Below are 24,647 nucleotides of genomic sequence, written 5' to 3' on the forward strand. Positions count from 1 at the left end.
TTGTTTATTACACACTTGCCATGTGCCAGGTCCTGTTCTATTTGCATGCTTGATCTCATGTAATCCTTGCAACAGCCCTGTTGGGGTAGTTTATGATTTCCCTCCAGACACCTCCATTCACTCAATGAACTTTTTGAGCTCCTGTGATGTGGCAGGCAGGAAGCTGTGGGGATATGGCAGAGAGTCCAAAGGACAAAACCCCTGTGCTCATGGGGCTTACGTCCTTATAGGGGAGCCAGACAGTAAGCAAGGACGGGTACACCATCATGTGGCCAAATGATAAATCAGGGTCAGGGGATAGGGAAGGTGGGCTGCTATTTGACCTCCGCTGGGCAGGAAGGGTCATCTGAGGAAGGGTCATCTGGGCTACAGAAAGGTCTATGGGAAAAGCGTTTTGAGAAAAGGGAACAGCAGGTACAAAGGCCCAGGGAGGGGATTGTGCTTGGTGTGTTTGGGGCACCACCACAAAACCGGTGAGGCTGGGTCAGAGTGAGCTGGGCAGGTGGAGGGCACTGAGGTCAGAGACGTCAGGGGGAGCAGTGGCTTTGTCACATACCTGGGCAGTGGTGAGCAGTGTGTTCTTTTCCTCAAGCACTGGGGAGCCACGGAGGCTTTGACAGCATGACTCCACATGACTTAGAGGCAGGAACAAGGGCCAGTGGGGAGATGATTGCAGCCGTCCAAGTGGTGGCAGGGGGATGGGAGAGGCAATGGGGTTTAGTGAAGTCCACAGGAATTGGTGTTAGATTGAACCTGGTATGAGAGGGAGGAAAGGGATGGCCTACCCCCTGAACAGTTGAAACCTTTTCAGTAAAGGTTTTTGACGTTGTGGGCCATCAGTCTGCCCAAGCTACTCAGCTCTGCTGCCATAGACGATATGTAGATGGAGGGGGTAGCTTTGTTCCAATCAGACTTTGTTTACAGAAACAGGCAGTGGCTGAAGTTGGCCCTCAGGGAGGCTGTCCTTTACCAACCCCTGAAATCCAAATATGCCCCACCCCTGCTAAAAACCCTCCAAGAGCCCCCCTCCATACTTAATTTTGAATCAATCCCAAACTCCCATGAGGTCTATCAGCATACTATCCCTGAAGCCCCCTTGGCCTTCTTTCTGTGTGTCCCTGGTCTAAGCCAAGCTCTGTCTCACCTGAAGACGTTCACATGTGATTCCCCTGTACCTGCAGAGCTCTCTACCTCCTCTTCTGTCCTCCTTGTGTCCTTGGCTCACTTTAAAATGTCACCTTTCAGATCAGCTTCCTTTGCCTCCACTTTCACACTGTTCACATCGCCCTCTATGATCTTTGTGGTCCATTAGAATTTGTAATTACTTGTTTACATATTTGTCTCTGTCTCCCTATCTAAATCAGACCCAGGAGAGCAGGGACTCTGTCCTCAGCCCCTTCTGGAATGCCTGACAGATTGAAGGTGTTCATTCAACAAATATTTATCGAGTACCTACTATGTGCCAGGCACCTTTCTGGGTGCTTGGGATATAGCAGTGAACAGACGAGGAAGACATTTGCTCTTGTGGGGCTTACCGTGGTGGGGAAGACAGACACAAAAACAAAATATAATAAATAAGTGAAATGCGTTGTAAGTCACAAGGAAGCGAGTGTTGTGGAAAAAGAGAAAAGTAGAGCAGGGAACAGGCTCAGAGTACCTGGTTGTGCAGATGCCCTGGTGAATTTTAAGCCAGGTGGCCAGGGTAGGCCTCACCAAACAGGTGTCACTTGAACCCAGCTTTGAAGAAGGGAGGAAGTGCGCTATGTACTTCTCAAAGGAAGAGCATTCCAGGCAATGGGAACAGCTGGAGCCTAGGTCTAGAACATTACAGGAGCTGCAAGGAGGCAGGTATGGCTGGAACAGGGTGCAAGGGGGAGGGTGTGGGGCAATGAGGTCAGAGAGACGTATGTGGTCAAGGTTGGGGAGGGGTCATCGTGCAAGTCCTTCAAAACCATGGTGAGGACTCTGGCCTTTTCTCTGAGGGAGGAGGGAGCCACTGCAGCATTTGGAGCAGAGGAGTGCTGTGGTCTGACTCAGGTTTTCCCGGGTCACTGACTGCTGGGTGGAGAAGAGAATGAACGGGGGAAGGGCGGAGGCAGGGAGGCCAAGGAGGAGGCTGTTGCAGTGACCCTGAGAAGTGGCAGTAGTGGTCAAAGAAGATGCACAAATGGTCAATAAGCACATGACAAGATGTTCAGCATCCCCAGCCACCAGGGAAATGCAAGTCAAACCACAGTGACACCCCACTTCATACAACCAGATGGCTATGACCCAATAGTCAGGTGATACTAATGGTGGGGAGGAGGTGGGGAACTGGAACACTCACACGTAGCTGGTGGGAATGAAAACGGTGCAGCTGCTTCGGAAAAGAGTCTGGCAGTTCCTCAAGTGGTTAAACGTAGAGTTACCATATGGCCCGGAAGGTATGTACCCCAGAGAAAGGAAAACATGACTATACAAAAACTCACACACAAATGATCATAGTGGCATTATTCACAACACCCAAAAGGCAGAGACAACCCATGTTCACCAACTGATGAGTGGATAAACCAGCTGTGGCACATCCGCACAATGGAGTATTACACGGCCGTGGAAAAGAAGGAGGCACTAACATTCACGACAACACGAGTGAGCTGTGAGAACGATGCTCTGTGAGAGGAGCCAGGTACGAGGGACTCCGTGTCGTGTGACTCTGTTTACATGAAACGTCCAGAACAGGCAAATGCACACAGACAGAAAGATTAGTGGTTGCCTGGGGCTGGGCGATCGGGGAACAGGGAGGTGAAAGTTAATGGGTTTTCTTTTGGGGATGATGAAAATGTCCTAAAATTGATTGTGGTGATGGTTACACAATTCTAAATATACTAAAAACCACTGACTTATACACTTTAAATCTGTGAGTTTTATGTGTGGTATAAAGAAACCTGTTTTGTTTTTTAAGAATTGAAAAGAATGATGGGAGGAACTGAAAAGCAGCCAGAAGGGTGGGTAAAGAGAGAGACGTGAGGGAAGAATGTTCCAGACTCAGGGAGGTGTGCATGGAGGAGCCAGGCTTTGCGGGCCTGAGGGCCACGGGGAGCCCTAGGGAGCCAGTGAGGAATTATGACCAGGAGGTGTGAGTGGATTTCGTGCTCACACTGAGACTCCAGCTTGGGGCTACTGGGTAGAGACTGGGCTGGAGGCTCAGGTGGAAGCAGGAAATCCAGCTGTGAGTTGGTTATGACTTGGGCTAGCGGGGTAGCCATGGTGTTCAGGGAGAAGCAGGGGGATTTGAGAGCCATTTGGGAAGTGGCTTAGTGATGGGCTTTCGGAGTCACTAAAGGAGGCTGGACTCGGCAGAGGATGGGCTGGAGGTGGAGTGGGGACAGGGGTGCCCTTTTGCTGAACATTGGTGCCTCAAAACGTACTTTTGTACAATGAAACCCAAATTTGCCCTTCAGCTAGAATTCTGGCTTCAGAAATTAATTTTCATTTTTTCTGTTCATCTGTACTAAATTACAGAGAAATACATGCTTGCAGGGAAAGTCACACGGTTTCGAAAGTGCCAGAAGTAGAAGTGGGAGGTGTGGCTTAGCCCTCCTTCGCCTGCCACATGGACATCCCTGTAGGCACCCACCAGTGACATCCGGGGTGTCCTCCCCACACTTCCTGGACGTTTACAGAGGTGCATTTGTCCACATCCCCACACATCCTGCTTGGGCAGTGCGCATAGATCAGCGGGCCGCGCAGCATTCCTGGATGAGAACACACCAGAGTTTCTAGCAGTCTCGGACTTACTGACGACTGGCTGCGGGGAAGCTGCAGTGAGCACCTGCAAACATTTGTCTCAGGACACAGCTGTGTGCTTTCCTGGAGGAGAAATTCCTAGAAGTGGAATTGCAGGGTCAAAGGACACATGTATTTGCTATTCCGCCAAGTGGCTTTTGGCAAGGTTGTACATATTTGCATCTTCACCTTCAGGGTCTGACAGTTCATTCCACAAGTATTTATTTAGCACCAGCTGTTTGCCAGGCGCTGTTCTAGGTGCTTGGGAAACATCAATGACTAAGACAGGAAGCAAATCCCCATCTTCCTGGGGTTTCCATTCTGGTGGGGAGACATAATGAACAAGAAGCCATAAAACCAAATGGCCAACCATACGGGGTTGCCCAAGACGCAGGACTTTCAGTGTAACATGGGGAACGTCCAGGTGAGTAGGCAGGAGAAGTTGGAGGTATCAAAAGATGTTAGTTACTGTAAAATTGGAGCAGGGTGAGGTGGTTCCGGAATGCTGGGGGCAGGGACAGTAGATAGGTAGGGTGGACCTTCATTGAGAAGGAGACATGTGAATTAAGATTTAAAGGAGAGGAGGGAGCAAGTTTTGTGGAAATCCAGAGAAGACCACTGTAGACAGAGAAAGCAGCGATAGCAACGTCCTAATGCAGGAATGAACCCGAATCTTAGCACTCGTCAACATACTCGTACGTGCCAGCCATGGACAAGCAAGGGGGCCCTGCCATTCACTGTGGTTCCTCTCTTCTCAGTACGTCTGGGCATCTTTTTGTGGGTAAATACCTTCATCTTCATTTCTGAGTCCACCATCTGTGGTTGCTAGCAGGTCCTCTGCCCCCTCGTGGCCTTACTATTTCTCAGCATGTTGTCTACACGCACTGTGCAGGTAATTATAACGAGAACCACTTTCCTTTGTGTCCATGAGCAGAGGTTAGAGCTCTCCTGGGTGGGATGGATCAGGGCGCTCCTTCTAATGACAGACACACCGGTCGTGAACCTCATCTCCTGACTCTCCTCCCAGCCTTGCAAACCCTAGAACGCAGGGCAGAGACTTCGCATCGGATAAAAACAGACTTAGTACACTAGGGGCTTCCTTTTTCTCCCCCCTCTTTTTCTGCCTCCCCCCTCCCCACTCCGATTCAAGCCGTCGTTTCTCAGTCTAGTTGTGTAGGACACAGCTCCCTGGCCCATGCTGGTATTGTGAGCCTTGCTCCCCACGGCTGAGGCTGTCGATTGCTGGTCGTCGGTTGGCCGCTCACAGCAGCTCATGGAAGCTCTCGCTGTCTGCCGGCCGCTCACGCTGGCTGCTGGCCACTCATGGTAGCACACGGTAGCCCATGGCAGCACACAGCAGCCCACCGCAGCACACACCACCTCCAGCTGCTCATGGCAGCTCAGCTCCAGGGAGAGCCGTTGTTCACAATCTTAGCTGTAGAGGGCACAGCTCACTGGCCCATGTGGGAATCCAACGGGCAACCTCAGCATTAGGAGCACGGTGCTCCAACCGCCTGAGCCACTGGCCAGGTCCGGGGCTTCCTTTAATGGCTGTAAAACCTACACGTCTGATACACATTAAGGTTAAGCAGAATAATGCATGTTGCTGGTAAGGGTGGGAGCAAACGGACATTCTCACATATGTGAACTTGGCAGAGCTCACAGGATAGCAGCTTGGTGTTGGGGAGCCAAGTCTTCAAAACACACCTGTCCTTGAGTTCAGATGCACCTGTCCTCCCATATCCTGGGAGCTCATCCTAGAGAAAAGTAAGTGAACGCAGCACATGGAGTGCACAAGGGTATCCCTCAAAGGATTGTTTATACTAGTGAGGAATGGTGGGGGGACCCAAACGTCTAGTGGTAGGGACTGAAATAAAAGATACGCTGTGCCTACAGAGTGTAGAATATTGGATAGCCATGGAAAATCCTGGTGACTTTGTGGTTGTTGGAATTATTGGCATCTCAAAGAATCTAATGAAGGTACTGGAACCTCTTCCCCGCCCACCAAAGCAGGTGCAAATGCGAGCTAAGTAATGCCAGAGGAGTGGTGAAGTCAGAAACATCATTTGGCAAACACCATAATATAATTGATTCAGGCAAGAGGATCAGCCATGGTGGCTCAAAGCAGCAGGAAAAAGATACCTACGGGTGTCAACGTATCTCCAGACACGTTGCTTCCTAGTTACAGAGGATGCCCTGGTCAAGGGGTCAAAGCCAATGTCTCCAGTCATGGCGCTAGTCAAGAGCATGGGCCCCCAACACTGACGTGCTACCCAGTCAGCATCCCTTCTGTGGGTCTCTGGCCAAACACACAGAGGCCGGGTCTAAACGTGAGGAATCATGGACCCAGTGCTGGGCGTTCTACACAGCAGGCTGCCTGGACTCTACTGAAGCATCAATGTCATGCAAGAGACGGAGGGACTGTTCATGTTGAAGGAGCCTCGACATGATATAACCAGATGTGGTACCAAGTCCAGACTAGCAGGGACTGAAAAGCAGATTGCCCTAAATGACAGTAGTGGGACAGCTGGTGAATCTTGAACATGGCCGTGATCAATGCTAAGTTCTTGACTTTGATGATTATACTGTGGCTGTGTAAGAGAACGTCCTTGTTCTTCAGGAGTGTCCCTTAGGGGCACAGGATTAGGATGTATGCAACTTACTCTCAAATGCCTCTGGAAAAAAAGAATATTTACATGGAAAGAAAACCACATAGCGGTGTGATGAAACATTAACTGGTGAATTGGTGAATTCTTTGACTTCTTTATGTATCTGTTCTGCAAGTTTGGAATTATTTCAAAATACAAGGTTAAAGAGAAGTGCGAGGTGGGGGGAGCATGTGCACACAACATCTGGTGTGGATTTCAGAAGCTCGCAATCCCACCCAACACACGCAGCTTAAGAACAGATGCTCAGAGGCTGTGTTTATCGACATGGCGGAAGTGCACATCGAGCAAGGGTTAGGTTACAAAGGCACACATGCTCCCATCCAGCCTTATCCTCGACTTGTCCAAGTGGAGTACAGTACATGTGGATCAGGTTGAACACAAATGAAGTGGTTGACTGGCTATGTTAAGTGGTAGAGGCCACATTGAAGGGAAAAGTACACAATTTAAGCCCTGGCATTACAAGTCAGAGTGGGCTGCCAATCACCCTGTATGGGAGAAGGATGAGACACAGATCATCCCACGCTCACGCCTGAGCACATGCCCACTGAGGGGAATGGCTGCCAAAGCCTGCATCTTTTACATTTCCATTCAAACTTTATTATTTTTTTTTAAAGGTAAAACACTTACACAGAAATTCAGAAGTGCAAAAGACTATACAGTGAAAGGCCCCCGGCCCTCCAGTTCCCTCTCCACAGGCAACAGCCTCAGCCAGAACAGGCTACACTCTCCTGCGGTCACAAGCAGCCCCGATTTACCAGTTGTTAAAGCAGTAAGTGTCTTACTCCCGCTCTTGTCCACTGAGGGTTGGCCAATGCCCCCAGTTGGCATCATCCTTACCCTGTGTCTATCTGGGATCCAGCTAGAAACGGCAGCCCTTACCTGAAATAGTGCCAGTCACCATGGCAGGGGGAAGACGGAGAGAGTGAGGATCACACACTAACTCACTCTCAGGAGCTTCCATCTGGAAAGGCACTTCTGCTTCGACTTCAAGCACATCCCACAGGCACATCTAACCTCAGAAGAGCAGGGAAGTGCAGTCCTACTGTGTGTCCAGGAGGAGCATCTCTGAGTGCTCAAAGAACCATTCTCAGATGCACTACATCACCACCCTTCTCCGCACCCACCCCCAGTTATCTGTGGACAAAGACTCCAATGCAAAGAAGCGATTTCTAAGAATATGCAAACAGTTCTCATAGGCACCGAGTGGGGTTGTATTTTGCAGATGATCACAACACCAGTACTTGGATGCCTCACACGCCCCCTCTGGCTCCATTAATCTACAGCCAAGTAAATGAACCTGAGCTGGTGAAATCTAGCCAATGTGAACACTTGACTGCACTGAGCAGGAGAAGCTTTCTCAAACACAGATCACATACCTTGCTCCAGTGAGCACTTCCCTGCAAGGAGCGTGTGCGGGTCACATTTCACGTGCCCACTCAGCCAGCCTATGGGGCCCAGTTGTTGGGTCAAACACCAGTCCAGGTGTTGCTCTGAAGGTATTTTGTATATGTGATTAACAGCTATAATCAGTTGATTTCAAGTAAAGAAGATGATTCTAAATCATGTGGTGGTCCTCATCCAATCAGTTGAAGGCCATAAGAGCAAAAACTGAGGTTTCCCAAAAAAGAAGAACTTCTGCCTCAAGACTACAGCATAGAAGCCTGCCCGAGTGTCTGGCCTGCTGGGTTTCCTAGTCCTCACAATTGCATGAGCCAATTTCTTAAAATTAATCTACACACACACACACACACACACACACACACACCTATTGGTTCTAGTTCTCTGGAGAACACTGACTGATACAAAATGAAATCTAATATTTGGGAGGCAAACACTTAAATGCAGGGGTTTTCTTAATGATAAAATCAATATTGAAATGCACTGCACACACAACCCACACCAAAAGGGGTGTGCAAAGGAAGGCTTTGACGCAAGGTAAAAGTCAGCAACTTGTAAAAACACACTTAGATGCCCCTCGGGGAGTACTGTCCTCAAATTCACAAAACCAGGCCTTACAGGCACCTCCTGAGAAGGGGGTTGGGCAACTCTAGTCATCGCTATGCAAATACTCTAATGCAATGGGTGGGAGAAGAGAGGTGAGGAAACGCTTCCTAGTTATCATAAAAACTGATACTTAGGCTGTACCCTGTCACATCTCCTGTGAAGGGTTGAATTATGTCCCCCAAAAGATGTTGAAGTCCTAATTTTGTGGACCTATGAATGTGACCTTCTTTGGAAATAGCATTTTTGCAGACGGAGTTAAGACAAAGTTATTGGGGGTGGGCCCTAATTCCACATGATTGGTTTCCCTATAAAACGGGGAAAGTTAGGCACAGAGACAGATGTGTACAGAAGGAAGATGATGTGTACAGGAATGCCAACCACTGCCAACAAGCCACCAGAACCTAGGAGAGAGGCAGGCAACAGATTCTCAGCCCCAAAAGGAAGCAGCCCTGTGATACCTCGATCTTGCACTTCCAGCCTCCAGAACTGGGGGACAATACATTTCTGTGCTTAAGCCAGCCAGTGAGCGGTACTTTGTTACAGCAGCCCCAGGAAACTAATACAGCCCCCCACGGCAACGATATTCAGAGAGAATTCAAATAAAAGGAGCTGCAAACAGAACCTACCAACGAATGCTTAAATGCTCAGAGGTAAGAGGTTTTCTTAGGAAGAAACTGAGGACTTAAAGGCAACGTCCATGCCCCCATGTCTGACTCCTGCCTTGGTGAGGACACAGGGAGGCAGGCCCTGACCACATGTAAAGACACTTAGAGGCCCGCCCTCCACCTCAGCCACACGGGGACTCCCCAGTGACCCATAAACGTGGAGGTGGAAACCCACCCCTTCCTGACAGTGAACTTGAGACTGGGGCTCAGGAAAATGTCTGTTTATTCCAAAAATACCAACTTGCAGCTCAGCTGGCTGTCCTCACCAAGGGATGGGGGAGGGGCAGGGGTAAAGGGACCTGCGCGGGGGGGGGGGGGGGGGGGGGGGGGATCAAGGAGGGAGACAGACCTGGGGAGGGTCTTCTGGTCCAGAACCATTTATCTTCTCATCGCTGCACCACCCCCACTGCCTATGACCAGAAGGGAAGGTGTGTGTATGCGTTTGTTCATGGGGTGGCGGCGAACAGGGAAGACTCAGATGGCAAGGTCCCAGCTCTGGAAGCATCCAGGGGGTCTGGCAGGACACACCTACTTCCTCACCTCCTCAGGACCTTTCCCCACTATGGCTTATTTAAGATAAGAGGTCAAGGCCCCTGGGTCAGGCAGCCTGTGCCGAGTGAGTAGGGGGAGGGGGGATGAGATACCTGGAACCCAGGCCAGGATAGAGCAAGTTGAGGGGGCCATACAAAAGCTGAAAGGCCCCAAGCCCCCCAATTCCAGGGGCTGGAGAAAGCTGAGTCCTCTGGGGGGGTGGTGAATAGACGGGTTGGGTCTGGGAGGGGCAGGTGCTCAAGCTGGCTCTTTTTTGGGGAAGTCACAGCTGCCCAAAGGACACTGGGCATGAGAGACCCTAGAAGGGGTTGGGGAGCCCACAGGAGCAGCTATAAGCACGGTATTGAAAACTGGCATTGGGGCCCACGTAAACCCACCCCTGTGTTCCCTCAGTGTTTGTGGGAACAGAGGGCTGAGTAGGCATGAATTGAGGTGCCAGTACTGGGGCAAGGGAAGACAGAAGAGGGAGGGGGACGGCCCAAAGGAGAGAGAAGAGGCCCCCCCACCTTGCCCTGGGGGCTGTGGAAGGGGGCGTGTAGCCCTTTAAAAATGGGAGAATGGCCGCCTCCCCAAAACATGGCTATGTACAAAGAAAATTGGGGGCAAATTGTGCATTGTGCATTGGGGAATCCTCAAAACCCCTGGGGGCTCCCCAGTGTGTGAGAGGGAGATGAAGGAGAGAATGCTGTTTGTCCAATTCTTGGGATGATGCACAGCCCCTCCCCCCACCACAGATGATGTTGGCAATGGTGTGGCTCTCCAGGTGTGCCTGCCCTAGGACCAGGCCAGCAGAGGACGTGATTGGAGGCCCCAGGGAAGTCATCAGCTGTGGTCCAGCCCACAGGAGTCTCTGAGGAGCGTTTGGCCCAAGCCAATGGAATGCTGCTCCCGGAGGAGGTCCAGGTAACAGGGATTGGGTCAGGGGCTGTGGCGTCACCCGAGGACTGGAAAGCCCCACCCTCTGGTGATGATGAGAGGTCTCTGTGTTGACCCTGTCACTAATCAGATGGTTGGATGAAGGGCAGTGAGTTACCAGGAGGGGCCCGGTTGCCCTCAGCAGATGAGTGATGGGGGGCTGGCCAAGGCCATGTCTTGGCGGGTTCATCGCAGGCGTCAGCCTAAGTCAGGAGTGAGTCAGTGACATCATCAAGAAGGGCCAGAGTAGAGATGGTGTCATCAGAGAGGGCCCCACTGTACTCCATTTTTGAGGCAATGGGAAATGGTGTGCATTGTGCTGGATTCCCTTAACGGAACAACTTGTAGGTGCCATGTGACCCCAGAAGACAATTGAAATACAGCTGTTGTAGTACTTGGCTCCCAAGATGCTGGATCCTGGAAGATGATACATGGTTGAAGTGGATCCTGGTAAATGACAACACCATTGGGTGTCCTGGATCCTAGGAGACAATATCATGATTTTGATGGATCCCCTAGATGACAACACCATGGTTGAAATGGATCCTGGCAGGTGATGACACAATTGGGTGTCCTGGATCCTGGAAGATGATGACACTATTGGGTGTCCTGGATCTTGAGAGGTGATGACACTATGGTTGAAATAGATCCTGAGAAGTGATGACACATTTGGGTACCATGGGTCCTGGGAGGTGATGTTATGGTTATGGTGGGTCCTGGTAGACGAGACACCATGAAATGGATCCTGGGAGGTGATGACATGATTCGGTATCATGGGTCCTGGGACACCCGTGACTCTCATGGATGCTGACAGGTGGTGACACCATGTCTGAAGTAGATCCTGGGGCATGAAGACATTATGGTTGAAGTGGATCCTGCAAGTTGATGACACCACAATTATCATCAGTCCTAGTGGATCCTGGTAGAGGATGTTACCAGCAGCCACAGAGAATTCTGGAAGGTAATGACATCATTGGTCATGGTGAATTCTGGGAGATGATGACCGATGGTTGAGGAGAATCATGGAAGATAGGGACACCATTGGCTATGGGGAACCTTGAGAGAAGGTGACCTTATAGTCATGGTAAATTCTGAAAGATGATACCATAGTTGTGGTGGATCCTGGGAGATGAAGACTCCATAGGTCACAGGGAATCCTGGGAAATGAAGTTATCATCAGGCATGGTTAGCATTTGACCCCAGGTGCAATGCCATCATGAGTGATGGCAGTCTCATGGTGCTGATGGTGTCATCAGCAAGATCAATAGGAGGCATACCCCTCCCCCACCCCAACAGGAGGCCAGGACGTTGTTGACACAGGTGATGATGTCTCTAGTTACAGCAGAGAGAAGTGGTGCAGGCCTTTGGGCCACCTACAAGTCGCAGGATTCCAAGAGCCTAGTGGGCCAGAGTGGCTCTTTGAGAGCAGAAACCAGTCTGGGAGTGCTGTCCTCCAGGAATCACACAGGAGGTGACATCAATGGACAGAGGTGGGACCCAAAGCCTAACCTCCCTTTAGAGGGAGTCTGGCAGAGATCCTGCAGGGCATGTCTCTGGGGTCAAGGGAAGGAGTGACCAAGCTAAGTCATGGAGGGACAAGGCAGAAACTGGTGACACCATCACAAGTGATGGCCCTCCAGGGTGGGCAGTGTTTCTGGTGATGACATCACAGCACTGGGGCAGAGCTTCAGACGGAGGTGTGGGTTTCTCATTGCTAACAATCTACAGATAGACCGTCACCTCTGGGGAGACCTTTCCAGACAGGGCAGCCACCCCAGTGATGACATCCCTCAGGTGACATCTTAGGACAGGGCACTTTCTCATGGACTCTGGGCATGCCATGCCTTCTCATGATGTAGCAGTAGCAGTGAGGTGTCTCAGGGAGTCATCTCAGATCAGGCAAAGTCTGGTTGGTGACATCACAGAAGGACTCTCACCTCTGGTAATGACCCCCTGGAAGAGGCACAGTCTCTCTAATGATGTCATAGGGCAAGGCACCTTCTCTAGCGAAGGCATCACAGGAAGGAGACAAGTCCCTGTGATGATGTTGTGGAAAGGAGGCCTTATGTCTAGCGAGGACACACTAGGTGAGGTGTGTTCCCCTGTGACATGTCCCAGTAAGATGGCTTTGTCTGTAGCAACAATATTGTAGACAGAGGCATCTTCTCTGGAGGAAATATTTTCCTGGTGGTGATGATGTCAAAAGAGGCCTTTTGGTGACATCATAAGGGTGAGAGTTATCTCTGCAGTGACATCACAGGAAGGAGTCTTTGTCTCTAGGGATGATGTCATAGGACAAGGCATTGTCTCTGTGACATCACAAGAAGGAAGTCTTTGTGATGACATCATGGAACGTAGACAGGGCCTCTAGTGATGACCTCAGGGGTGGGCTTCCTCCTCTGTGATGACCTCATGGGAAGTTTTGTCCCTGTGATGATATTTTCATTAGTAATAACCTCACAGGCAAGCCTCTTCCTCTGTGATGACGTCATGGGAAGGAGGCTGGGCCTCAAACAGTGACATTGGAGGAGGGATCTTATCTGCATGACATTCTAGGAGGCTTTGTCTCCAGTGACGATTTCATCCAAAGCAGAGTCCTAAAAGGCAGCTCACCCTCTCGGGCCACAGGCCAGTCTGGGTCCTGGGACCCTGGAATGTGTTGGGGGACCCAGGCTGGGTTGGGGAACCACGAGGCCGCAGCCCCCAAGCCCCCAACCTGGCCTCAGACAGTCACCTCGTTCTTGCTGGCGGTGCGCAAGTGTTGGGGCAGGTGATGGCCAGGAATGAACTGCAGCTGCTCCAGCGTGCCCTGGCGCTGGAAGGGCGGCCTGCGGGCCAGCGTGCCTCCGCCCCCGCCGGCGTCCGTCATCCATGCGGGTTGTGGCGAGCCATGCAGGCCGTGGTGGTGGTGCGCGTGCAGGCCGGGCGGGGGGGGCAGCCCGTGCAGTGGCGTGGGGGGGCCCCCGGGCCCTATCAGCAGATTGGAGTGGGAGGCTGCCAGGCCCGCGCGGGAGGAGGGCTCCGGGGGCAGCGCAGGGCTGCGAGGGGGCGACAGCAGGTGCTCGCGGCTCTGGCGCAGGGCCTCAGGCGAGGATAGGAGCAGGTGCTCCTGCGACACAAGGCGCGCGCGCGGTAGCGTGAACTCATAGCGCGCCCGGCCACCGTCACCCAGCAAGTGCTCCTGGGACATGACCCGCCGAGGGTTGGGCGCGGGCGCCAGGCCCAGCTCCTCCGGGCTGCCCCAGACATCCATGCGGTAGCCGCCCCCTGTGCCAGGTCGCCGCAGCGTGTGCAGGGGCAGAGTCCCGCGGGGCATCTCCCCCAGATGCCGGCGCTTCAGGTAGGCCTCATCCAGGTCCTTCTCCGCTGGGGAGGAGGGAAAAAGCCACAGAGGTGGGTTCCCAGCCAGCCCAGACCCTTCCGCTCCCCTGCTTCCTTAAATCCTACCCAGCGCTGGACCCGCACCCCAACAGGGACCCCTGGCATCACCCAGAACACTCTGGTCATAAGCGTGGGCAGGGGCACCATTTTAATGTCAGAACAATCAGGCTAGCAATGTGGCCAAAATACAGACTCCCCGGGCCCCTCCTGCTTCGCTGAGCCAGAAGATGCTGGGACTTTTTTTTTTCCCTCGGAGTATCTTTTTTCTGGGGAGTAGAACCCAAGGCTTCCTTTTGAGGAATCACCTTTCCTTTCCTTTCCTTTTTCCTGTAGCAGTGGTTTTCAAACTTGGAGATGCGACCCATGTGTGGGTTGTGAAGTCAATTTTGTGGGTAGTGACTAGCATTTTGAAAAATGAAATATCATAGAAAATTATTTTTAGCAGAAGGCATCCCCATAATAAGGCAATAAAGGTGAGTACCGGTTCAAAAAATTTTTATTTCAGCCGGCGTGAGCGGCGGGCAGCCGGGGAGAGCACAAGGCTCACAATACCAGCATGGGCCAGAGAGCTGTGTCCTATGCAACTAGACTGAGAAACAACGGCTTAAAAACCGGGTGGCGGGGGGCAAAAAAATTTATTTCAGTTATGTGTGTGTTAAATACTAGTGTATTAAGTGACATAATACTAGGATTTGTTTAAAAATAATCCACCAAAAGGTGGGATGGAGGGAGAATAGGTTAACAAAAGGTTGCTCATTGTTCAAGCTAGATGATGGGAACATGGGGTTCATTTTAGAATTTTCTCTCCTCTTGGTATGTTTGAAAATGTTTTGTTTTTGTTTTGAGAATTTTTATGAAAATTTATTTGAGCCAAACAGAGGATACGCCTGGAAGCAAAATCTCAACAGACTGAGATAAATGCTACTGAAAATGTTCTTAATAACAACTTAATAAAAGCTTTCCTGTATCTAAAAAATACACAAATATACATGTGTCTCATGGGTCATAATGTAAAAAGCATTTCTTACTGTGGCTCTCAGTTTAAAATGTTTGAAGGAAACTTCACTGCCAGGGATGGGTTACTGAGCCAAAAATGTCCAATCAGAGTTACAGTGATTGGTTCAGGGATGAGCATGTGACACAATTTGGGCCGATGAGACCCAGGCCTGGAATTGTTGGCAGCCTGAAAATTCTCAGGTCACTCTTTGCTGTCACAAGGGGAGAATCTGTCTGAAAATGAAGCCATCCAACTCTTGAGTAGAGCTAAGAGATACAGAATTTTTTGAGACAGATTTGAGCTCCTGGATCCAGCCACACCTGAAGTTCATAACCCCATAGCCTTTCCATTATCAAGCTCACTTAGTTACTTTTCTGTATGTGTGCTTAAGTTGTGTATTTCTATTAATTGCAAATTAAAGTCCCGATAAATATAGATCTTAGGGGGTGGGGACACCATGAATTTGCATTTAAAAAAGGGCCCCAAATAATTCTGATACAAAATTGCCTCAGGTAATTCCGAAACAAACTTAGAGAAAAACCTGAGGGAGGCTCTGAACCTTTACAGGTCTGTTAGGCCACTGTCCACGGTCCTAAACCCAGGCCCTGGGCTTGACCCATCCCACTGCCATGGCCACTCCCCTTCCCAGGGACTCACCCAGCCTCTTGAGGGAGGAGTAGCGGTTGAGTTCAGATTTCACAGCGGCCTCGTAGGACGGGGGCAGATGTGAGAGGTTGTGGAAGGAACGAGAGCAGGACAGTGTGGAGTAGTGCAAAGAGGGGCTGGGTGGCGGGGCGGCCCTCCAGTCTGGGACAGAGGGGCATGGCTGGGGTCAGTCCAGCCCCTCCATCAGACCCAGGAGTCCAGGCCCCCAGCCCCTCCTCCCTCAGATCCGGGAGTCCAGGCTCCCAGCCCCTTAGGGAGTTATAAATCTAGGATTCCAGCCCCTCAAAGCTCCAGCAGTCCAGCCTCCCTCGGCTCTCTCTCCCATGTCAGGAGTCAGGCTCTTTGCTGGGGAAGGAGGACATGTCACAGGAGGAGGGGCAAATGGCACTTGCTCAGCTGCTGGTGTGTGTCCTTCCCCAGGCTGGGGGTGCATTCCATGCATCTTCCCACCAACTCAGGTGGGAGGGAGGTGACCCCTTCTGGTGTCCAAATGAGGAAACCATGGTTCACTTGTGTACCTCACCAGACTGTGAGAACACGCTCTATCCCGTGTCACATCTCTACCCCGTGCACCCAGCTTGGGCTCAGTCAAGGGTGGGAGGGAGAGGAGCCCTGTGGTCCCTAGCTGGGCCCTGGTTCCTACCCAGCGTGGTGGTGTGGTGCTTGGGGCTGTTGACGTTCAGGTGCAGGTAGTTGTGCTGCAGGTTATCTGTGGGGACCGAGAACGGAGGTAGCGTCACTGCTATCGCCTGCTCCCATCTGGCGCCACAGTCCTGGAAGGATCCCTACACATCCAGCTGGTCCCCAGCCCTGGTCCTTCCTACCTCCTGAATCTCTGCCCTAATCTGCCTCTCCCTCCTGGATCATCAAAGCAGCTTTCTGGCCATCTGGCCAGCCAAATCCAAGGTCAGCCTCTCTGTGGTACTCCGACACCCACACCTTCCCTTGCCCCTCTGCTGCTTTGCTCTTCCCATGTCTTGTCATCACCCACACGGGGTAGTCTAAGCCAGCAATGGCGTTTGAGGCCCATGGCACTTGGCCCTAGCTGATGTCTGCAGTCTCATCTCCCATCCCTCCCCTCAAGCTACACTTCTCTCTGATATCTGAATGAGCCCAACCTGGTCCTGCCACAGGGCCTTTGCACATGCCGTCCTCTCTGCCTTGAATCTGTACCTCCCCTCCTTTGCCCTAAGAACTCCTTTTCATCTGTCAAGATCCAGTTCACATGTCTCTTCCGTCTGACTACTGTTCAAACCAGTTCAGTCTTGTCCTTTACAACCTGGATCAGCATCCCTTCCTCCTCTTGAGCCTCCTTCTTCTCATCTCTCATCTCTCCCCCTTCACATAGGATAGTTTTCCCCTACTTCTGGCTTTGCTCTAAACTCCTTCGTGGCTCTCCATCACCCTCAGGACAAAGGCAGGGCTCCTCAGCTCAGCTTAGCACTCAAGGCCCTTCATCAGGTGTCTGCCCGCCCTCTCCCTGACCTAACAAGCTTTGCTCCAACCACCCAGAGCTCCCCCAGCCCAAGCAACTCCCTTCACCCTCCAGGAAATTGCATTTCCTGAGGGAAGCCTTCCTCCTCCTCCTCCTCAAGAGGAGACCCTTTCATTATATTCCAGCTCCCGGACCTTTCCATTCGTGCACTCACCATGAAATATAAGAACAACAGCTCACATTTACAAGGTGCATTTTCTGGGCCAGGCAGGGCTCTGAGCACTTGACTCATTAGTTCACTGTATCTTCACAACAGCCCTATGAGGGGAGCACTATGTGCTTCTCATTTTATGGGTAAGGGCACGGACTTGCCCAGGTCACACAGGGGCAGAACCGAGATGCCAACCCAGGCAGTCTGGCTTCCAACAAGTTCTAACTGAATAGTTAGGTGTGTCCTTGTGTGTCCTTGGCTGTCGGGTGGTCTGACTTGGAGTTTCTCAAATGCAGGGGATGAGAATGTCTAAATCTAAATTACCATGGTGTCCATGGCGCCCACCCCGTGGGTCCACAGGAGGCAGGAAGAGGGTCTCACTGTGAGGGCAGGAATGCTGCGGCTGGGGGCGGGGTCTGGGTCGTGGGAGGTGAGACCATCTGGAGAGGGCGGGGCTACAGGGATGAGAAGCGAGGTCAGAGGCGGCCACCGAAGCTCCCAGGTCACACTCACCGAGATTGGAGGGCTTCATGGTGTTGTAGAGGTTCTTGGGCGTCCTTGGGGGCATGCTGTCGGGACCCCCGACCCCTGTGGTCAAGGAGCTGCTTCGTGCCCGGTCGGGGCGGGTCCCAGGCCCGGCTTGATGTCTCAGAATGTCCACCAGAGCCCTAGAGGTGGCAGAGGAATGGTCAGTGACCAGTAGGCTGGGGTTGGGGAGAGGGAGGGCCCAGGCTTCTTTCCCCTCCCTATTCTTACCTTCGGGGTAATTTGTCAGCTCAGCGAGGCTGGCCTTCTCCTTTGGCCACGTCCCTCGCTAATGGCAATCTGAGCATTGCCAGCCCCAAAGTCCCTCGGACCAGACTTCCTGCTTGAAGCCCACCTTCTCGCATTCATTTGAACCCTGCCCCTTCTGTGGTCCCTCTCACATCGTCCTCACTGTGGCCCTGCCCCACCCTGACCTGGGACCACCATCCTGTTGCAGCTTTTCCCATGGCGATAAAGGGTACCCCATTTACCCAGTTATTCAGATCCCACACCTTAGAATTACCCTTGACATCTCTTTTTCTTTCCTTCATGCCCCTCAGCAATCTTGTGGATTCGACCTCCAAAATATATCCCAAATCGGACCACTTCTCACTACCTCCGCTGCTACCAGCATCATCTCTCACCTGGATCATTGCTACAGTCTCCGAATTGGTCTGTTGCTTCTCTGCTCTTGTCCCTTACAGTATACTCTCACTACACAGCCTGAGCTCAGGACCCTCTTGTGGCTCCCTCTTCACCCTAGAATAAACCTGGCCTCTGCCTGCTTCTGGCCACCTCCTTGTCACCCACAGCTCTGCAGCTCTGTTGGCCCCTTCACTGTCCTGCAAACACTCCAATTCAGGGCCTTCACATACTGTCCCTTCTGTCTGGAATGCCATTCCCACAGATATGTGTTTGGCTCGCTCCTTTCCTTCAAATCTGCTCAGAAAGGCCTTTGATGACCACTTCATATAACACAACACCCCCCTCAACTCGCTATGCTGCTTTATTTTCTTCACAGCAGTTATCAGTATCAAATAGTATATTGCATGTGTGTTTGCCTACTTACTGTCTCTACCACTAACATTTATGATAATGGTAGCCAACATTTATTGAGGGCTTACCATGCGCCAGGACTCGACATGAATCAACCCAGTTAATCTTCATTACAGTCCAAATGTGTGGGGAGCATTTATTAGCGCCATTGTACAGATGAGGAAACGGAGGCACAAAGAGGTTAAGCAACTTCCGGGGGGTCACACAGCCCACAGGCAGCAGACCTGAGATTGGAAGCCAGGTTTACGCACCAGGACAGGGACCTTGTTTTGTTCACTGCTGATGCCCAGGTTCTGGCCCACAGAAAGTGATCAAGAAGTACGGTATTTGTTGAATGAATGAGGCCGGAGCCTCTCGAGACACTCAACAGCCAGGCATTGGCAGGCTCTGTCCACGCCCCTATTCCTATAGCCCCGCCCTTCCTATAGCTCCACCCGCCCTTACCCAGGCCCCGCCCCCAGGTCTCTACCCTCCTGCCCGAGCGCACACACACCTGGGTACGTTGATCTCCCGGTGCGCCCTGGGCGCACGGGACGCCTTGCTGAAGGCCACTTTGGCGCCGACGCCCACGGCCAGGGCGAAGCTGATGACTCCGCACACTACGTAGGCGGTGCTGCCCCCAGGGCCCTCGCCCCCACGCACTCCAGCGCCCCCTGCCCGGCCCCCTTCCAGCCACCCGGCCTGGCCGGGCCCGGGCCCCCCGCCCGCACCCCCTGCGCCCCCGGCGCCCCCGGCCAGCGGCGGCGGCGTGGTGGCCCAGCGCGGCGTGTCGTAGTTGGAGCAGGAGGCCTGTGCCAGGCGCATGTGGCGGTGCTCGCAGCAGAAGCGGTAGTGACAAGTGCCGCAGCAGAAGCGGTAGGAGCCGGTGCTGCAGTTGAAGGTGGCGTCGTACTGGCCCATGACGTCGTAGTAGCCGTGGCAGAGCTCCGCGGGAGGAGGCGCCCGCGCCGCTGCGCCCTGCCCGCTCGCCTGACTGGTCCTCGTGCCATTGGCGCCGGGGCCCGCCGCGCCCGCTCCGCCCGTCAGCGCCCCAGTCAGGCGCCGCAGGTGCGCCAGCAGGGCGGGCAGCGGGCCCGGGGGCTCGGCGCTCGTGGCGTTGGACGGGCGCGCCCTGGCCTGGCCGGCGGTGGAGGCCAGCAGCAGGACGGTCCCGAGGAGCAGGAAGGCCGGCATGACGTACGCAGGAGGTCGGACGGGGCCGCCAGGCTGAGCGGAGAATCAAAGCTGGAGCGGAGGGCGGGAGAGAGATAGCCAGAGGTGGGGAGATGTGGAGACGGTGCCCGGAGAGTATGAGGAGGGCGGGCCAAGGGAAGGTAGACGAATGGAGACAGAAAGGATGGATGGAGGGGAGGCATGGGCCCAACGTTGGCCGTCCCACCGGGCAGTGGCCGGTGTGTGTGTGGCAATGGAAACATGCCCAGACCAGGCCAGAGTGATAATGGGAGGACAGAAAGGATCAACAGGAGTGATGGGTGGGGAGAAAGTTTGGGAAGGAGGCATCAGACAAGTGGACAAAACCAGAGGACATTTGTGATAGTAGGAGAAGGAAGCATGGAGGTGGATAATGGAGAGTGAAAGGTGAGATGTGTGAAAGAGAGGATGGGGAGTTGAGAAGGGCAGGGGGGCGGGGCCATGTGGAGAGGAGGTGGGAAGGGTCAGTGGTGACAGGGAGAGAGAATGAAGGCCCACGGGGAGAAAGAGGTGTGGGTGGGGAGAGGAGAGAGAAAGAGAGAGAGAGGGAGATTGGAGTTGAGAATTTGAGATGATAGACCAGGCAGGCGGGATCAGGGAGTACACAGTTCTCAACCTCAGCAGTACCGACTTTTGGGGACTGGTGTTTAGCAGCACCCACTACTAAGCTGCTGGGGTGACAGGAGCATTCACTGCCCCCCTCCCGCCATGTCGTGACAGCATAGGATGCCTCCAGACATTGCCAAATGTCCCCTGGAGGGCACACTTGTCCCTGTGAGAACTGCTGGCTTAGACCCATATGGTCCTCAGTCCTCCCAAGTGCTTATTTCTCTCTCTTGTCTAGGTCTAATAATCAAGGAATTTCAAGTCTCAGTCTCTTTCTCTGTCTCTCTTTGTCTCTCTCTCACTCACACTCTTCAAAGGAGGACACCAAGGTTCCAAGAGGTCCCCTCATTTGCCTAAGCCCCACAGTGCTCAAGCAGTGGAGCGGGGCTTTGAACTTGGGCCTCAGGGTATTACCACCCACAGAACATGGATGACATTATCCCACACAGAGAAATGGTTGACACGCAAGCAGTGTCAACCCTTCCAACAGTGACACATATGTGCAGTGATGTATGTATGTGCTGTGTGTGATTCCTTCATTCATTGAGGGCTGCTGCATATGGTTGGGCAGATTGTGCACTGCACAAAGGGGTCTGGATGGAATGCAGCCCGGCTCTCCTCCCTAAGGGGCTGTATCTGACAGTGGGAAGGGGCACCATTTTTAGACTCACACAAGGGTGCCATCTGCCTGCTAAACCATAGACACTGGGGAGCTGCATTGGGCCACCTTTGCCCCAGCCGCCCAAAAGCTGTTGTATGGGCTGGCAGTGTGCCTGCTCAATGTTCACTGTGTCCCAAGCCTCCACTGGGCTCCATGGACACAAGTTCTCTCTCTCCTTACAGAGTTCCTTTGTCTCCTCCAAATGCACACATGTACACACACTCAGGGAAACACAACTCCAGGCCATTGACAACTCTGGGGTCAGGGAGCAGTGGCACAAGTTTCCTTAAACCCAGTGCTACACCCAGACACAGCGTACACACGCACATGACTCCTCTGGTGATGAAGGGACCCACAGCTTCCTGCCCCTGCTTCACACCTCCCAATGTAGGACAGCACCTACAGGTGGGGCGCGGACACACACCTAGGGACACAGCGGCCCACAGCCAGGGCAAAGCTGATGACCCCACACACTACACAGGCAGTATCCCTGGGCCTTCACTCCCATGCACCCTGGTGGCCCCTGCCTGGCCCCCTTCCAGCCACCCGGCCTGGCCAGGCTGGACCTGGACACCCCCACCCGCACCCCCAGCACCCCCAGCTGATCTAGACACAAGGATACAGGGGAACAAGTTCTTCCCTTAGCTCACACTATGCATAGATACACAACAGAACTTATATACACACAATGACACACAGCACAGGACACCCAGTGTCCCAGATACAACATTCAAGGACACCCAGTGTCATCTTGGTGGTATACCTGGGGCCTTCTCCCAACACCCATGCACAGCTCCACATGGACACACAGCCGTGCATGTCTGTATGTTTCAGCCCACAGCACACAAGACCCAGACACAATCTCAGATATTGTGACACACTGGGACCACACACAGCTTAAGAAAGAGGCCAGGGCCCTGCCTAAGCCAGCTACATATGGACGGCCACACATAACAGCCCCCGGTCATGCAATCTTGTGGGTGTATACACATGTGTGCAAACACACCCTCACCCAGCAGTGGAGATTCTGGAAACAGGCATGCAACACACACACATACACACACACAAACACATATGCAGCCCTACTGCTGCCACAACCCCCGCTTACACACACTGAGGCACTTTCCTCCTCCACAGCTGGAGAGGAAGCACCACCCCCAACACCAATCTCACTCCCCATGCTTTGGATGCCCAGCAGATCAGGGACACAGATCTGGCTGTAATCCTAACACCCCCAGCACAAGGTCTGAGAGGCACAGATGTGGGGACAGAGATCAGCTGAGCCCGCTGGAGGAGGGGTCCCAGAGCAGGCCCCATTCAGTCCCTGGGCTCCCACCTGCCACCCTCTACAGCACTGTGCCCCAACCCCTGCCCCCACCTCTCTCTTGACCCTACCAGCTGGAGGTGGGGACTAGAGCTGGGTAGGATGAGTGGGTCCACATGAGTTGGTTCCTGAGAAGACTGGAGGCAGTAGAGATTATGCGACATGGAGCAGGACCTGGGGTGGGGGACAGGGAGAGGGAGCCTAGGAAGGGAGCAAAGTTCCAGAGAGGGGGACAGAGAACCACAAAGGGGTAGAGACCCAGAAAAAGAATCAGAAGCTATGACCCAGGGAAGCTAGGGGCTGGAGGTGGGACAGCAGGAGGCAGCGGAGGGGGGCTGAGGGTTGTGGTGGGTGGCGAGGGAGAGGCAGGGGCCAGACGCATGGGGCTGGAGTGCAAAGGGAGGGTCTCCCAGGAATATCGGGGGTTGAGGGTCGGATTGGCGCAGGGATGTGGAACGCAGGCAAGAGGAGGCGGGGATCTGGGTTCAAGAGGAGGCGGACCAGCAGGTGGGGGAAAGCGGAGAAAGAAACGGAGGGGTCTGGATGGGGTGCAGCAGAGTAGGGGGTCCGTCATTGCCCTCCATCCCCCCCGTGGGCTCTCCCTCCCACGTTCTCCCCGGGCTCCTGCCCAGACCTGATCCTTGAGCCCCCCGCCCCGGGTCCCGAGGCCTTCCGGTTGCTTGTGTCTCCCGGTCCATCTCTTCTCCTGGGACCGTTTCCCCTTGCCCCTCCCTCGGCAGGCGTTGGGTCTCTAACGGGATCTGTCCTGGGTCTTGGTCTCTCTTAGCCAGTCTCTACTAGTCTCATCGCTTCTCTGAGTCTATGTCCCATGTCTCCGTCTCTCGCTGTCCCCTTCTCTGAGTCTCAATTTTCTGTGTGCCAACATTTCCTTCCTTCCCGCTGCGACCCCCCCCCCCCCCCCGCTGTCTCTCTGAATCTTGACTCTGTGTCTCCCAGTCTCCACATCCCCATCTCTCTACCTCTCTGACTCCATGTCTCTGTGTCTCTTTCCCGGGTTTGCAGTCTACAGATCTCTCTGTCCGTCTATCTCTGTGTCTTCCCCCTCACTCTGGACTTTCAGTCTCCCTTCCGGTCCCCCACTCTCTCTCAGCTCAGGGTTAGAGGGGTGGGGTGGGGGGGCGCTGCGGCTGGAGCTGTGTGTTCCCAGCGCAAAATAGACTCCTGTTGCCATGGCGACGTGAGCGCGGCCTCCGAGAGGCGATGCTTCAGGCTAAGGGATGAGGAGGGGGGACACCTGGATCCGGAAGGCGGGGGCCCGGGGCGCCAACGCCCGGTCCCAGGGGCCCCTGGAGAAGGGGGGAGGCTGGGACTCCTAGGTCCCTGGGGAGAGAGGGTGCTGGGGGCTCTGACGCCGGGTCTGGGGACCCAGCCTTCTGGGAGGGGTCTGGGATCCAGGGTTGAGGGGCATTTGATTCCCCAGTGGGGGCGGGCTGACTGAGAGCGCTGACACCTTGGTTCCTGGGAGACTCAGAGGTTGCCTTCTTAGGTTCCCAAGGTGGGGGTGGGGTGGGGAACAAGGACTGCGAATCTCAAGGGACTGAGGGGCCTTGACTGGGGCCAGGGTCTGTAGAGTCTCCACTCCCAGATTTCCAAGGGGGCTGCAGAATCCTGGGAGCCCCCATGTGGATTTCCTGACTCCTGCGTCTTAGGGGCACAGGGACCACTCAGATGAAGCTGTCTTTCGTCCTATCCGTTCATCCATTCATCCACATGCCAGTCTCTTCCTCCCGTCCCCATGTACCCCGTGCCTCAGTTTCCCCCTCCGCACGGGATGCGGTCGCGCTCACCTCACTTTCCGGATGCGGGACCCTTGGGGAATCTGGGGTGGCGGTGGCGCGAGGGGACGGCCGGGAGACAGAGCTAGCGCGTGTCTGCAGCCGGCCGGGCTCGGCGTGCGCGTGCTGGTGGGGGGCGGCCGGCAGCGTGCTGGTCGACCTGGCCGGCAGTTCTTTTCCGCGCAGATGTGACAGGGCCAACCCTTGCATTTGCCTCGAGCCAGTTTG

General features: G+C 53.6%; 1 protein-coding gene across 2 annotated transcripts; it reads right to left on the reverse strand.

The window, feature by feature from the left end:
- Window positions 1-9,430: 9,430 nt before the first annotated feature.
- Window positions 9,431-24,637, reverse strand: SHISA7 (shisa family member 7). Of its 2 annotated transcripts, none has more exons than XM_033128905.1 (6): window positions 24,432-24,637; window positions 19,335-20,065; window positions 17,774-17,928; window positions 16,258-16,323; window positions 15,606-15,755; window positions 9,431-13,936 (listed from the first exon to the last, which is right to left on the reverse strand). In XM_033128905.1, exons 2-6 carry the CDS (start codon window positions 20,012-20,014, stop codon window positions 13,293-13,295), a joined length of 1,695 nt encoding a protein of 564 aa, XP_032984796.1. In that variant the 5' UTR covers window positions 20,015-20,065; window positions 24,432-24,637; the 3' UTR covers window positions 9,431-13,292. The 2 variants fall into 2 exon arrangements, with proteins under 2 accessions (XP_032984796.1, XP_032984797.1); XM_033128906.1 differs by lacking the exon at window positions 24,432-24,637 and adding an exon at window positions 22,695-22,879.
- Window positions 24,638-24,647: the final 10 nt, after the last annotated feature.

Source organism: Rhinolophus ferrumequinum, chromosome 15 (assembly GCF_004115265.2).
Source record: "Rhinolophus ferrumequinum isolate MPI-CBG mRhiFer1 chromosome 15, mRhiFer1_v1.p, whole genome shotgun sequence".
In the NCBI taxonomy this organism is placed as follows: domain Eukaryota; kingdom Metazoa; phylum Chordata; class Mammalia; order Chiroptera; family Rhinolophidae; genus Rhinolophus; species Rhinolophus ferrumequinum.

Bases quoted from the DNA above. Each gene is read 5' to 3' on its own strand.
- SHISA7 (XM_033128905.1), bottom strand. From the start codon at position 20,014: ATGCCGGCCTTCCTGCTCCTCGGGACCGTCCTGCTGCTGGCCTCCACC. The intron at 17,929-19,334 runs GTGTGTGTGCGC...TGCCACCTCTAG, and splicing joins CGGGAGATCAACGTACCCAG to GGCTCTGGTGGACATTCTGA. The intron at 16,324-17,773 runs GTGAGTGTGACC...CGGTCCCCACAG, and splicing joins CATGAAGCCCTCCAATCTCG to ATAACCTGCAGCACAACTAC.